Source organism: Rousettus aegyptiacus, unplaced genomic scaffold, assembly GCF_014176215.1.
Source record: "Rousettus aegyptiacus isolate mRouAeg1 unplaced genomic scaffold, mRouAeg1.p scaffold_m13_p_4, whole genome shotgun sequence".
Lineage (NCBI taxonomy): Eukaryota > Metazoa > Chordata > Mammalia > Chiroptera > Pteropodidae > Rousettus > Rousettus aegyptiacus.
The window spans coordinates 48,515,377-48,532,006 of NW_023416307.1; the positions used below are offsets into that span (position 1 = coordinate 48,515,377).

At 34.3% G+C, this 16,630-nt stretch overlaps 1 protein-coding gene across 5 annotated transcripts in view; it reads right to left on the bottom strand.

Moving 5' to 3' along the window:
- Nucleotides 1-16,630, bottom strand: part of ATP13A3 (ATPase 13A3) — a 79,376-nt gene that overhangs the window by 5,831 nt on the left and 56,915 nt on the right. For 4 of the 5 annotated variants that reach the window (XM_016136360.2, XM_016136362.2, XM_016136358.2 and 1 more), the window contains 4 exons: nt 16,022-16,209; nt 11,259-11,347; nt 5,569-5,649; nt 3,966-4,055 (listed from right to left, as the gene is read on the bottom strand). In XM_016136360.2, coding sequence (XP_015991846.2) covers nt 3,966-4,055; nt 5,569-5,649; nt 11,259-11,347; nt 16,022-16,209 — 448 coding nt within the window. The remainder of the gene's footprint in view (nt 1-3,965; nt 4,056-5,568; nt 5,650-11,258; nt 11,348-16,021; nt 16,210-16,630) is intronic. The other variant, XM_016136363.2, reaches the window with a different exon arrangement.

Sequence of the window (16,630 nt, forward strand, 5' to 3'; positions counted from 1 at the left end):
TCCCCAAACACCTAGGCAGAAGTCCCTGAACAGGAGAACACAGGAGCCACAGCAACTGGAGCTTTTGGTTTGCTCCTGAGAGGACTGGTTACATAACCAAGTGTATCCCTCAGAGAAGGGAAAAAGGCTACCACACACCAGCAGAGAATCCACAACTTTCAAGATCTACAGCTAAAATTCTCCTGCTTCTTAGACCATTACAAGCTGTTCTTTCTAGAACCCCAATGCCAGTTTACTCTCTGTCATGTCTTTTAGGAAATTTTTCATGGGTAACATATAAAACATAAGGCCATGCTTATAGGAAATGTTGCAATGGTTCTATGGTTTTCATAAGTCTTCTTCCATACCAATCCTGAATATTAAACAAATAAAGACAATCACAATTAACATTCTATCTAACTAAGCTTGAATAATAAGTGGCATAAAGACTACAGCTAACACCCGGATTTTTTCCCCCAAAAGAAAAACAATCAGGCACAAATCCTCAGGCAAGATCAAAGTATATGATGATACTGATTCTAGTTCCACATCTACCACTAAGCAGCCTGGGTTTACTGGACAGAAGACAGGCACAAATGTTTCTTAGTAAAAATATGCAGCACAGATCTTCCTGAACAGGTGTAAAGCATTATAGAAAACCACAAATGATGGGACCCTCCACTGAAGATTTTTCATTCAGTAGGTCACGAGTGAAGTTCAAAGCAGTTTTGAAGACTATCTTTGCTTGAAAATCTGATACATTAATATTATAGGAAAAAAATATTTAGCTACATAAAAGTTTTAACTTTGATTCATTGCAAATGGTTTACTTAACCTCTTTTAAACTTGATTCAGTCAATATTTACTGAGGCCACTGGGCAGCAATAAGAAAACCAATCACGATGGGAAATAAATTACTATATGTAAAAAAAAAAAACAAAAAACAAAAAAAAAACCCTTCCTGTATCTAAATTAGATTAGCTCCATGAATGTTCAGTAGACCAAAAAGAACATAGTATCTAAAATGTCTACTATTAAATGATACTTAAAAGTTTATTTCATCTTTAAAGAACAGATGGAAGCTTTCTGGTATAGAAATATTATGGCTCTGGGTCCAGAAAGGCCTGAATTTGAATTCCAGTTCCTCATTTGTGAAAACTGAGAGAGACTAAAGCTATTTCTATCTCTTAAAGTTGTAACAATTAGAGAGAATTTATACAAAATGCCTCATACAGTATCTACCATAAAAAGTAGGTATTGAAAACAGAAGCTATCTATACTTGTCTCCATTCTCTCATTTGATTGTTATATTACTTTATAATCTGTTTGGTCCCATATATGTAAGGCAATGTGGCATAGTGAAAATGCTCCTCTTGAAATCCGAAACCCTGGCTTTGGCTTCAACTCCAAATGATGCCATTAATTAGATGCAAAACCTTGGCAGGTGGACTGAATCCTGTTTTTTCATGTACAAAATAAAGGTAGAAATATTTTAAGATTGAAGGATCCTGAAAGTGTATATAAAATACCTTGCAGAGCAAATATTTTGGACATGGTTGCTAAAGATTTCTAAGTGAGATTCTCCACCTCCCAATTCATCTGTCTAAGACCTAGAGCCTGGTCCAGGGTCTCTCTAGCTTTGAAACTTTCAACCCTGCTCAATGGTCCCTGGCTATATATGGTAAGGAAGGAAAAGAAGAAACAGGATTTTTCTTCTTCCAACATCAATCAAGAAGGTTGGGAGTCGCAGTCTGAGAAGACCTCATAAGATTCCTAGTAGAAAGAGCACAGAATCGCCACATGTGGAACAGGAGTTCATGGTGAGGAAGAATTATGGCAGCCACAGAAGTCCTAAGGATAGCAGGCCACTCTCATCATTACTTTCTTTTTCACCTCATGGCAAGGTTTTTCAGCCTTGGCACTACTAACATCTTGAATTAGATATTCTCTGTTGTGAGGGGTTGTCCTGTGTTCTACTGTAGGATGTTTATTTAGTAGCATCCCTGGTCATTACCAACTACATGCCAGTAGCAACACTGTCTAGCCCAAACTGCAACAACCAAAAATGTCTCCAGGTTATGCCAAATGTAACTAACTCATTAGCTTTTGAAGGGTCACAAATATGAACAATGACACCATGTTATACACAGCAATGTCAGAAGATGAAAGTATATCATCCTGTGCTAAGAGGTTATAACAACTGTCTTTTCTAAAGCCAATAATTTTAAAAATTCTGTCTTAATCATGACCATAGAAACTGAAGACTAAGATTCTTATTTGGTCAATGATTCTCAGAGCTGGTAAGCACACGGGGCATGATGCAGCAACCTAAGCTAGTGCGCTCTCTACCACCTCTCAAACCCTAAACACTTCAGAGGTAGGCTGTCACATGACAGACACGAACTCTTAAAAATAAGAGGACAGATACTTATTAATAAAATTTTTAGATAATAGAGATGAAGCAAATGATAGAATTTTCTGCTATTTAATTTTGGTTGAAAGTAAAGAGGGAGTTCTAATTCAAATATTTTAAAGATTTATGATATCCACTTTTGACTAAATCAGGGTATAACTCCTCTTCAGAACCTACAAATCCTGTTTAGATCAACAGTTGGAGATCTCCCTACAAAAGCTGAAAACTCAATGTAAATGTTTTCCTTGGCCTGGGCCTTGCCAATACAAGTATTTTGTATAGGACTGATGGTATGAGCCAAACTTAACACTTGAAGTAATGTAGTGGGTAACCAAAAAGGAAAAATAAAGACACAGAGGAGATTTAGCTATAGGACTTGAGCCCGCTTGAGCCCTTAATACAGCTTTGGTTACATACACTCTAGGGACAGCTATGTATTATACTGCTTTGAGAAAAAGAAACTGACTGATTCCAGACTCGCCCCATCCTTACAAAACTATCACTATTCATAATAAAGCACTAGAAAAGGAAATGGCATTCTCCAAGACCTCTTATAAAGGGATTCTGTGATATTATGGCATGTATCAAGGTTGCTACATTACCAAAATAAAGCTCAAGAATCTGCTACTTAGGTTAAAAAAAAAGGGGGGGGGGCTAAAAATAAGTGAGTGTCCCTACTCAGTAATGCCAGGGAATACTCTTGAACTCTACAAGCTTCCCTATGGCTCAGGATGAGTAACAGGTTTAGATTTACAAATATTTAGTAAAAGATTTAGAACATTATCACCCACCTACAAACAAATGGGTAAGATAACGAGGAGGTGAGTCTTTGTATTGTCAAGTTCTCTATACTCAAAAAACTATAGTTGTATGTAATCAATGGCATTGATTTAAAAAATAAGAATAACCTATATTTTCTATTAAAACTGTATTTCAATATCCTAATACCAGGAAATAGGACTTTTCCATCTGATCCTCTTTTTATCACAAAGCTTGCATATCTGTCAAATAATAGGCTACTTCAAAGTCCAAAGTCACGGTTTGTATAAAAATGAACACTGTCACTCTGAAGATTTTTCTGAATGATGAGACACATATGTTGAGAAAAGCCAAAAAGCCACCCCAAATTAAGGCTCAATAAGAGGAAATAAGGAATAATTCCTCAAAATTTTGACCTTTGGACTATGGTCCATGAAGAAGTAATTCCCATTTTATAACTTTGTTTAAATAAATCTCATTTAGCTTCTAATGAGACTCATGAAAACTAAAAACAAAAAATTTAAGCCAGACAGAAATGGAAATATTAACTCTCACCACTGAGCACAAGATCTTTACACACACACAAGATAAGGATTGGAATGGAAAAGAGACTTATGAAATTTCTGAAGTCCTGAAAAGCCTGTAACAAAGGTTTGCCATGAATTTTCTAGGACTCCTTACAAGAAATGAAATGCGAGGCATAAGGAGAAAGGTTGAAGCAACACGCAACAGATCACGCCCCCCTACGGAATGCAGACTACACAACTGAATGAGCCTAGGTATATGTGAAGAATCAAGAGTGCTGATTTCCAACCTGCAGTGGCTGTGTGGTGGTGAAGCGATATTCTCCTTGTCTGTCTCGACTGAACACAACTTTCCAAAGGACCATGTCAAGGCAGAAGTTCTGAGAGACAGTCCGGTGAGTTAAGAATTAAAAATGACTAAGTCATTCTTTATTAATGTGCACATTTAAAAAGAACACACAATGCTGAATCATTAGTGAAAAACATGATTTGATTTTCACATAGAGAATTTCAGTTAATATTGCAAAAAGACAAAGAATAACAACAGGACTTTTGTGACAAATATAAATCATCATAAAATTCTTGCTAAAATAGGACCTCTAAATTTTCCACAAAATATGACTTTTATATGAATTCTCAGGGCTTTCCCATATTAAAATAATATTTATAATCTGAAATCTTAACAATGTGTTATTGCCACTGAATATATAAAATTCTATATGTATTTATAGCTATATCTATAAATCAGTATGATTTCATCAGTCCAACACAAATAATTCTTTTGACAGTGAGCAAGAATAATAAATTATGAGGGATTAAGGGTTCTCTATAGTCTGATTTTTAAAAAACTTTTATCTTAAACATTTGAGTGAAAAGACAAACTTATACTATAGAAAAAGGAAAGCTTTTAAAATACAGTACTTTGGATGTACTTTTTATTGGCCATAAGATAGCACAAATATATTCCACTGGGCGACTTAAAAACATCAGTACGAGTACCATAATATCCATGCTGCCCATTATGGCCCAAATTTCAATACTAAGTCATCTTTTAGAAAGATAATATATTAAGCATAATTTCCAAGTCTAGAACTATTATCACTAAAGTATGTATTTCACAGATTACCTAATTTTAATGTAAAATCCTGCCCTATGAAACCCTTAACTTAAAAATCACAACTGCATCTCCTTCCATTTCATATATTGCTACTACAGGAGTGAATTACAGCAGTTCTGAGAAAAGACAAGATTATACTAACTAGCAGCACATGAGAACTTAGTAGCTACTTTTATAGAAGCTGACCTAAAGGCACTCCTAAACAGAGAGTAATTATACAATGTGCATGGATTAAAAAGCACTGAAGACTTCTAGAGAGAACTTAGAAGCAAATATCAAGGAGGAAGTTCCAGTAATCAATGCTAACACTGGATAAGTTCATAATTGTCATTATCTTCTACTCTCAAATATTCTATTATTAATATTTACTACATTCCATAGAGGAAGCCCCCCTCCCTTCCCTTTCTTAAATGAGAGATTTTACTATGTATCACAGGACTTGGGTGGTACCCTCCCACTGTGATTTCATGATTACTGGTTTACTAGTTTATGGGCTGCCTGAGCACCAATCTTCTCTCTTTTCTATCAATCACTAATTTTTTCTATCTCACTGTTTATTTCTCCTAGGTATATGAGTGCAGTTCAATCATATTCCTTATTATGACTACTATCAATTAATGAAAAATGTCAGAAGAAAAGGATAAATTAATTTAACTAAAATGAAACTGAAACTTTGTGGGCTTCCATAATGTTAACTGTCCTCTTCCTCCATTATCATTAAATCACTAAAAATCCCAAAGCAACAAGGCAGCCATTTACTTATCTGAAGTGCTTACCTCCACCATGATAGATACAAGGGCATTGACAAGAACAATGATGAGCATAGTTATGCGCCACTGATATGGTACACACACTATCTGTAAGACAAAAATTTTCGAGTTAAAATTGTATTATCTAATTGATATTTATAGCATTATAACTTCCAAATTTGCTGCATTCTTCTTGTATATCAAGCACCTTCACATAGATTACCTATTCAATCTTCAGTAGTACCACAAGGCAGGTATTAAATCTACTTTTTCGAAAATAAAACTCAAAGTATAAGTAGCTTAAAGTTAAAAAAATATTAAAGTGGTTTAACTTAGAGCCAAATCCTGTTCACTCAGATTCAATAGCCCATGCTCTACTAGATCATACATTTCTAACAAGTCCTTATTTTATAAATAAAATCCTGTCTTTAAACAATGAGGCAAATATTGATGTTACTCAAAACACTATATTGTTACAAAGACAAATTCATAAAAGAACTATACAAATCAACTTAAGAAATACAATCTAAGTTTCTGCTTTAAAATCTGTGACTAATTTCTAAAACCTAAAGAAAAAAATCCCATTCACGTATTCATCCTTTTAGTCAGCAAATGTTTACTAAGTACCTAAAGATACTGTGCTAAGTGCCAAGGAGTAATATGAGCTAATATTTTAGAAAAACACCTGTGACTCCAGCAAGGAGAATCTGAGAGGCGAAGACTGCTATAGTGATCCAAGCAAAGGACAATGATAGACTAAACTATAGTGGTGAGTGGCACAGTACATATTTGGTCTCTGTCCCTGGTTCCTGACACAAAGCTCCTAAAATTCTTATAATCTCCTGGGTGATGGAGGTGACAGGAGTATCTTACACATAGCTTTTAAATCCTTTGAAATTTCTGGTATCAGGAATGGTTTTTGTTCCAATGAGGCTACTCTTGGTGGATTCTTGGGTAACTTCAGGATGGGGACTGCTCACCAGAAAGACTAGGTCATGATTAGAAGCTAGGAACTTTTAGCTCCACTCCCCCATCCTCCAGGGAGGGGAGAAAGGCTGGAGATTGAGTTAGTAATTGAGCATGCCTATGTGTTAAAGCCACCATTAAAAACTTCTAAACTATAGGGTTTGGAGGGCTTCCCTGTTGGTCTACGCATTTATGAGCTGGGAGTTGGTGCAACCCAACTACACAGGGACAGAAGCTCCTATGCTCAGGACCCTTCCAGATCTCAGCCTATGTACCTCATTGTCTGCACCTTTATCACATTCTTTATAATAAAACAATAAACATAAGTGTTTCCTTGAGTTCTCTGAGCCATTAAAGCAATTATCAAACCTAAGAAAGGGGTTGTGGAAACCAATTTATAGCTGGTCACAAGTACAGGTGATGACTTGGGGCTTGCAATCGGTGTCTGAAGTTGTGGGACAGTCTTGTGGAACTGAGTCCTTAACCTACAGAGTCAACACTAACTCCAGGTAGTTAATGTCAGAACTGAATTTCAAGATATCGAGTTGGTGTCAGAGAGTTGGAAAATTGTTTGATGTGGGAGCCACTCCCACACACTTGGTGTCAGAAGTGTTCTAAATAGAAGAAACAATAGTTTCCTTTTAGGTGACAAATAAGATTGGAGTAAAAAGAGATATTCAGAATAATAAAACAGAGACTCTAGCCAAAGACCGGCTATAAAAAGAGAAGAAATAGAAAAAGACATACATATACACTTCTGACTTGGATATCATACCAAGAAACAGACAACGCAGGGTTGAAAGAGAACTGGTGAGCTTAGTTTTAAAAATGTTGAAGGAGGAAACTGATGGGTGAACCATGCAGATAATATGTATTATGGCAGTGGATATTCAGATCTAAAGCTCAATTGTGAGAGCTAGGCTAAGAGTGTAAAGTTGGGCATCTTCTACATGTCGATAGCAACTATGAGTGAAGTCATGGCTTAAGATGAGATCACCAGATTGTATACAGTAAGATGAAGGATAATTACAGAAAGGTATGGGACACTAACATTTAAGGAACAGGTAGAGGGTTTGGAACCACAATGGAGAATGAGAATGAGAAGTCACAGAAGGAAGAAATAAATCACAAGAGAGCAAAGCATCACCAAATCCCAGGGGAAATAGCTCAAGAATGATGGCATGGCTAATTTGTCAAACATTGCTAAGGAGCCAAGAAAGATTGAAAAAAAAAATTTAAAGGAGACAAGTTCATTGGATTTTATAAGAAGGTTGTTAATTTCTTGGCAGGGGGCCGTTTCATTACACTGGCAGGTGTAGAATTCAGACTAGCTGATAAGTGTGTGGGAGGTGAACTGAATACAGTATTCTTTCAAAAATAATTTGGCTGTGAAGACATGCATGTATGTCAAGAGAGAAATATATGTTTTGGTTTCTTCTGTGTAAAGTGTTTATTTAAATCCCTCAATGAAGCATGTGGGGAAACAGACACACTCATACTCCTCTTGTAAGATTATAAACCGTCAAGCTCTTCAAAGTTCGATGACACAGTATTTACAAAAATTAAAATTCTAGATACCCTTTGACTAAGCAATTCTACATCTGCACATTTAAACTTCTAAATATATATTTATCCTTCTTCAAGTGTGCAAAGATTTGCAATACAGCATTTTTTAGAATAGCAAAATACTGGAAACAACCTAAATACCCATTCAAACAGGATTAAAAAACAGGTAAGTCCCTGAAGTTGAGTATGCATTCTATAAAGCTCATGTAACTTTGCTATGAAAACTTCTCAGTTACATAGATAAAAGGAAAATGAAGTCTGATCTCGCTCATGGAACCAGAAGCAAAAATCCTAAAAATAAACCCATAGCAAACCAAATCTAGAGGATATAAAAAAGAATGCATCATTGCAAGTTAAATTTATTCTATGAAAGCAGTATTAGTTCAATATTTGAATACCAGTCAACTCTAATTTACCACATTCTCCAGGGAGAAAAACTGTGTAACCATTTCAACAGCTGTACAAAAAGCATTAGATCAAATTAAAGATCTGTTTATGTTAACAACACTATAGAAGAAAAGATTCCTCAACCTGATAGACAGTATGTACCAGAAACCTACAGCCCACCATATATCCAACAGTGAAATAGTAGGGACACACCTTTCAGAGTCAGGAACAAGACAAGAATATCACAGCCATGACAACCAACATTAATATGGTTAACAGACATGAAAAATACATACAAGGCATAAGTACGGAAATGTCAGAAACTTTTGTTATTCATTGATAACTGTCCAAAACAGAAAACCCTAGAGAATCTAAAAATTTTAAGAATAAACTTTGACAAGGCTGCTGTATACGAGATGAATATCCAAGATAACTATAAAGTTTACACCAGCATAAGCAACTTAGAAAATGTAATTTTAAACAGATACTTATCATCACAGGAACAAAAAATATAATACTCAAGGAACATATCTAACAAAAATTTATATAAAGACTTTCAGAAAGAAAACTGCCAGACTTTATTATAGTCAAGAAGACCTAAAAAATGGAAAGAGTATAATTCACAGAAAGAGACTAAATCATCTCTCTCTCAGATGTATTCATAAACCCAGTGTAATCCTAATAAAAATTCCAAGAGGGCTTTTCCTGGAACTTGACAAGCTAAACTTAAAATACTATATATGAAGAAAGAAAAGTTCAAGAACATCCAAAAACAATCATGGTGAACTACTATGTGAGGTGAGGAGAGGGGTCCTGTCCAACCACATACCAAGATTTCAGTAACCTGGACAATGTGGCACTGGCATAGAGAAAGACAAAGAAGACTAAAGAAGAAAACATAGTGCCCCTAGTAGATGGATGGTCGTATATGTGTAAAACTGAGAGCACAGAGATATTACTGAAGGATCAGAGGGAAAAGATGAGACGTCAGTAAATAATGCTGAACTGAATGCGTATTCATGAGGAAAACAAAGAAATCCGACATCCATCTCAAAAGCTATATACAATATTAATTCCAGATGGATTTAAGACTATGAGTCTCTTTATAACCTGAGACAGACAAGTCTGCCAAACTAAGACATAGAAAGCACAGAACATATAAAAAAAATGTTAAGCTTGACTACCGTGAAATTATAAATTTATTTTAAAGAAAGATATTATAAACAAAGCAAAGAACAAGCCAGAAACTGAAAGAATATGTTTCACATACATAGTCAAATACATTAGGACCTCCTACAAATGAGAAAAAGACAAAACCCTAACAGACAAAAGGGGCAAAAACATGAATAGGAAATACACAGAGGAAATAAAAATGGCTAATAAACATGAAAAATGCTCAACCCCATTAGCAATTTAAAATTAATATAATTTGCAACTTAAAACTCATCATGTAATATCTTATACCCACTAGACAAGTGTTAGCAATGATGTGTAACAATGGATCTCATACACTAATGAAAGTATAAACTTACAATCACTTTGGAAAATAACCTGGCACATCTGAGAAAGTTGAAGTGTACGTTCTCAAATTTATACTAGAACATGCTGGAGAATCCCTTTGCTGCTAGCGGTATACCAAGGTAAACCGGGTGGTAGTAGTAGTAGTATTTTATCACTGACATTATTTAGAATTCCCAGCACCTGGAGATATTTCAGAGCAGACATACTTTTAGCGGGCTTTACTGCTGTTATTTAAATTCTCTACAGCAATGTACCACTCCCTTGTTGCTTAAAGCTGGGATGCACCACCCCCATCCCCACTCTCTGGTTCACCATTACTCATTCCCATATACTAAGAGACATGTACAAGAATGTTCATAACAGCACTGTTAATACAGGAAAAGATGATAAATAATCCAATTATGTATCAATGAAGAATAGAGAAGTAAATTATAGCATGATTCTATAATGGAATACTATGTAACAGTGAAAATGAAATGCATGTTACTATCAACATGGATGAATCTTAGAAAGAACGCTGATGGGGAAAATGCAAGTCAGAAAAATACGGATAGCAAGATACTATTTTCATAAAGTTCAAAAGCAAGCAAAACTATTTTTTATCACTTCATACATATATAAATACATAATGAAAGGTAAGACAATGAGGTAAAAAATTAGAATAGTGGTCCCCTCAAGGTGCTTGAAGAAAGGCACATGATGTTATTGTATTACTATTATGCTTAACTTAAATATGTGTGCATACTCTTTGCTATAAAACAAGTATGTCATCATCCATAAAGCTTTTAAAAAAATATGGAGAACTCAATGGAGAGTGAGGATGAAGCAGCATAAGCAGACTACTAAAAGACAGATCAAATAATAAGATCAAATTTTTTATTTTTAAAGACCAAGGGACATTTTTTTTTTATAAACAAAGGGAAATGGAACCAGAAGCAAAGACTGAAGAAATAGGAAAAAATAAAATAAAATAGCAGGTAGCGTAAATCAAGCTGCTGTTTTATGTTCTTTATGTTTTTGAGGGGCATCTTTGGGTTAATGTAACTGCATCTTAGAAAATTCAGAAAGAAGAGCATAGAAAAAAGAAACAGAGAGAGCTGAGTCTCTCTACCCAGAAACATGAGAGCAGAGGGATAGATCTTGAGCCCTGGCAAACATCCAGAAATCTCACCTGGCTGTGTAAGTTTCATATAATACTAACATGTCATTTTCAGTTTCTGTCCCAGATATCACCACTCCTCGGACAACCAATAATAATTGATGTGCTTAAGCCTTACCTGAAGAACCTGGTCAACAGAGGCAACTGGATACAACATGATGAACAATATGAAAACATACAAAATAATCACAGACATAACAAAAAGATCTGAAAAAGAAAGTAAAACAATTAAATTAGGAAGTTCCTTCAAATTAAAAGGCATATAACAATTAGTATACTGTCAATCCTAAATTTGGTTTTGAATATTGAAAGCTTCTATTTAGGTTAATGAAGTATATAAAGTATGCGTTCCATGTTATTTCCTAGAGTATGATACATCATTCAGGCCCAAAGAATTCATTTATGTGATGTGAAAATAAACAGCATCCATAAAAATAAGAGAGGGACCTTTACAAACATTTGTTTATATTTCTTCCAGAGAGATAGCTACTTTGCAAGACAATCAAGCCAATATATAATTCATAAATAGGAGACTAAAGTATGTATGGCAAAATGAGATTATCATTTAAACATACATGCAATGACAATATTGATTGTAAAAATGCTGAATAACATCTATTATCACTATTAGGTATGTTGTAATCCTAAATAGAGGTATTCTAAGTTGAATGTACATATATTTCTCAGTGAATCCCACTTTTTTCACTGATTTCCTCTGTTTAAATATTTCCATTTTAGAAAATGTTAGCTAAAACCTAGAAACTGAGCTGATTTTTTATTTTAAATGTGAGCTACCCCTATGGGTTGCTATGGCAGCTAGAAATGGTAAGTTCCATCCAGCAGTACTGTGTATCACTTTCTCAACTCCAAAAATAAAACTCCCGGCTCATGGCCACTTTGTTAACTATGTGCATAAATGTATGCACATGCACATATACAAGCGTTCCCTTATACGATGAGTCATAAGAAAGTCTCAGCAATGTCCCAATTTTACTGATAGCCCTCAACTTTTTTTCCTTTTTTTCTTTGGTCTGAATATCTACTTACAAGTTCCTACTTGAGGTCGGCTTCAAACTTAAACTTTGCTAAGAACACACATAACCAAAACTTTATCATAAAGCCTTCGGACTGGATAAAGGAGTTAATATCCTGTTTTATGGACCATAAATGAGGGGTCTTGATACTATTATTAAATGTGGGGGTCATCTGTAAATATAAACTTTGTCAATATGTCAGTTCAAAACTATGTTATTCTATAAAAACATTGTTTTATATATAAATATACACACATACATATTGTTTTATAATATCTAAGTTACATAGTCAAGTAGTTATTATGTCAATTAAAGAAAAAGTGTTTGGAAAGTGCTAGTTAGAAGTATACAAACACACAAACAAAAAAAATCAAAGTTAGAAAAAGAACAACAACAACAAAATGGTCTGAATACAAATATCAAAGAAAGATATGGAAACAGAAAGGTTTTGTTTTAATAAAGTAACAGCCCGTATTGAATGTTTTTCAAATCCTATTGCATTTTCACAACTGAAGGTAAAAAAAAGATTTGCAATCTATTTCCTGACATATTGCCAGAAGAAAAAAATTTACTAGAGCTCAGAAACTTCTGACATCTACCTCAACAGTGTTTCTCAAATCTTCATCAGTCTTTTTCCCAGAGCCGCCCCTTTTGATCACATCTCTAAACTCTGCCAATATCTCCACGTGAAGGAAAAAAATAATTGAATCTTTCCTTTGTTTAGCTATTGGAGAAAAAGAGGCACTATTCAATGGAATTTGACAGGGGAGGTGTATGGCTGGCAGATTTATATAACCACCCAAATGAAAAGACCAATAAAATTTCAACCAAAAATGTATTCAGGTATTCATTAAGAGACGTAAAGTTTCTTGTGGACTATGCTCTCTGCTCTAGGTTTTTCCTGGCATTGTCAGTGATTTCTTAGCAATCCTATCGAAGTACAAGTAATAATCCTCACAGAAGATAGCTATCAAAACAAATTTTGTGTTGGTGGTGATTAGGGGCCAGAGGAGAATGCTCCTTAAAGATTTAGATTCTGTTTTAGATTCTGCCACAAAGCTATGTGAACACAAGCAAGTCATTCAAAGTAAAATTATTTTAACTATATAAAATGAGGCTATGATAAGGATCCCACAGGAAAGAGTAGATTTAAAAACTTAAAATGTAAACTAATATGTAAATTCAAGTTATTATTAAATATGTCCCAGCTTATGGCATCACATATTTGTTAACGATCCTAGATCTTTTTGATGGAATATGGAACTAAAATCAGGCATACTAAAGGATTTCTTTCATATTCCCCTACTATAGTAAGCGACTCAAAAATAAAACCTTAAGAGTCAAAAGCCCAAAATGCTCAATCTATGGCTCTGATATACATCTCTCTTGTTCCTTCCTCAAAAACACTAACTGGGACATTCTGACCTATAACCACAAATTTCAAGTCTTTTTATTCCTATCCCCACTTCCTTACTCAGTACTTGTCCTTAGAAGGCCACCTTATCCTTCAAGGCCTCTAGGTATCTGCTCCAATCAACTCAGGCAAGGCAGATAAACAGAAAGATGCACAAGCCAAGAATATGAAAGATACTGGTAGTTCAGTAATAATGCCTTCATAGAATGAGAAAGGACATGGATTTCACAAGCAGTAAATTGTAGGAATCAAGTAAGAAACTAGCAAAAATTGAAGCCAAAATCACATTTAGTTAAATGAGAGTGTAAGAGTTTAGTCCACATCATCATGTCCCTTAAAATGATAGCATAGTCAAACAAGAAAATATAACTGAGCTAAGCTCAAGTTGAAAATGGGTAAACCACAGACTGAAACTATGTTTTATTTTAGAATCAAACTGAACCAGTAAGAAAGCAAAATACTCTGGAGAGAATGTCTTAAATGCTTAAGATTAAGATTAATTTTTAAAAGTGATTTCAAAACAGAGTTAATATATTACACACTATTTAGATACAGAGAATGGCAAGTACAAAGATCCTGGTAAAGAACTGTGAACTGTTTATAAGAGAAAATTAAAAGCTGTCAGCTCTAGTAAAGCCTTCATCTTTCTCCCTTTCATTTCCCTCTATATTTATACTTTAATTGTATATTACTTTATATAGTTACACTTTATCTGTCATTTCTTATTTTCTTTTTTACTTTTTTTTCTTTACTTATCAGTAACAACTATATTCAAAGATTAGGGGGCTCCAGTGACAGACAAGATGTGAAAATTAGTAAAATACGTATCTGTTGCCTTTATTGTTCCCACTGTATTTTTCGAGAGGTATATTCTGTAACAACATGCACTTCTGTTTATCCACTGACAGAAATGCACAAGATGCTTCAAAAATAAGGACAAACGTTATGTGGCTATATTCCTGCTAAAATATATTTTTTAATACACATTTAAAAAAAATAATTCAGTGGTCAACAATTAAGTTTATTATTTGACGTCAATTTGAAATTAAATGGCAATACAAACTAAGCCTTTCATTTTTTTTAAGTTTTCCAAATAATATAAAAGATGTATTTTAAAAATAGGCAACAAATAATCTCTCTCCTTCTCTCTCCCTCTCTTTTTTTAATTAATTGGAGGAGTATGGATAGGCTGGATTTATCTACATTTCAAAAATTAACTTTCCTGATGGGGGTATCTTGCTCACCAACTAGTCTGAACACCAGTTGTCTTTATAGAAAGAAGCATTGTTCTTTGATGGATGTTTTAGTTATTCTTGGGCATGCCCAATATTTCCTTGAAATTTAAAAATATCGAACTAAAAAGAAAACATGTATTATTGTTATTAACATTAACTATTAAGTTCACCTTATAATAAAGTAACTTTACTTATTAAAGGAAATGCTCTTAGAAGTATAGTGATAAACTTTTTGTCCCACAGCATGGTTCTAATATGATTCTCAGTAAAATAGTTTCTATTTGTTAGAGAAGTAATATCAGTTCTTAAAGGAAAAAAAAGGAATGATTTAGATATTACTGAGACTTATATTTGAACAGTCTTACATGTCCAAAATATGAAGCAATAAAGCCTGTCCTCCAAACCACATTGAGTAGAAAAATAAGATAATGTATGTGAAAATGCTTTGTAAACTCTAACTGGAAACAGAGATTCTAGCAGTTGTTATTCCTTTGACATGCCAAAATCTGTAACCTGACATTTTGTCTACCAGAACACTGACATATCTTTATAACTACAGCAAATGAATAACTATTATTCACTTCGAGATACTGCAAGTCTAAAGTTCCACATGAAAAAAATCAAGTTATTAATTAGTATATTCTCAACTATTTAAAAACATTGCAATTTATGTATAGTAACTAGCTTTTATCCATAAACCCTAACTCTGATCAGTCTACACAGGCATAAGTCTCTATTCTCCTGGCCCCTGCTGCAAGACACAAAGGTGACAGAAGTGAAGGATTCCAGGTAAAGGATTCCACTGCTACTGGCTGTAGCAGTGTCAAAAATGAAGGACAGCTAGTGCTGTGCAGACCACCCAGAAAGGAAGTCTAATACCCACTATTCCAATTGAGGAACCTCTGTTCCTGCTTCTATTTCCAGCTTTCTCTGCAATGGGTTGCCAAAATGAAAGCTGGAGCCAGAAGTAACAGGAGGTGAGAACCAAGAATGTTTAGAACTGGTGGCTTTAATTTTAAACTCAGGGTGGCAGCTACCATGAGAATAAAACAAGACAGTAAACATATAAATCACTAAGTTTATTCTAGTTGTGAAGATTTACTTTACTTTGAAAAGACAGTTTTAACTCTATTCTTCTTACACCATTTTTTAAAGAAGAAAAGGAATAGATGGAAATCGCAATAAATGTCAAACTTACAATTCTTGTAGCAAGGTTGCCTGAAGGGTTTTCCTTTTGAAAAGGCAATTGCCACTATGAGGTACTGAAAACTGGAGATAAAAAATACTGTGGTATTTTCATAATTTTGTATATTATGTGGATCACGTTCAGTTTGATTGTACAAGTGTGAAGAATTCCAGTATAGGTTTCCTGTTGTATTACAAGCACTAAAACACATAGAAAAATTTACATTACTAAACACAATACCCATTACCCAAAAGAAATCAATTTTACCTCAATTGCCTTGAATCACTATCATAACATTAATAGAAATAAAGCATATAGCAAAAGATCCAAAAATATTAAGGTAAGATATATAGAACAGGTTGAAGGGCATTAAGAATTTTTTTCTCTTTAGTCACATTCCAATTAGTTAAAAAATTAGAAGAAACTCAATAAGCCCCTATCACTTTTTAATAAACTTCCCTCAGTTTTTAAATTGAGAATTTTAGCAGAGTAAACAGACCTTGAGTTTGACCTTAACTCTACCACTTTCTAGCTATAACTGAGGAAATATTTAATTTCTGAGCCCCTCTCTTGACCTGTAAGTATGGATAACACTTGCTCCATCACAGGGTTCCTGTGAGG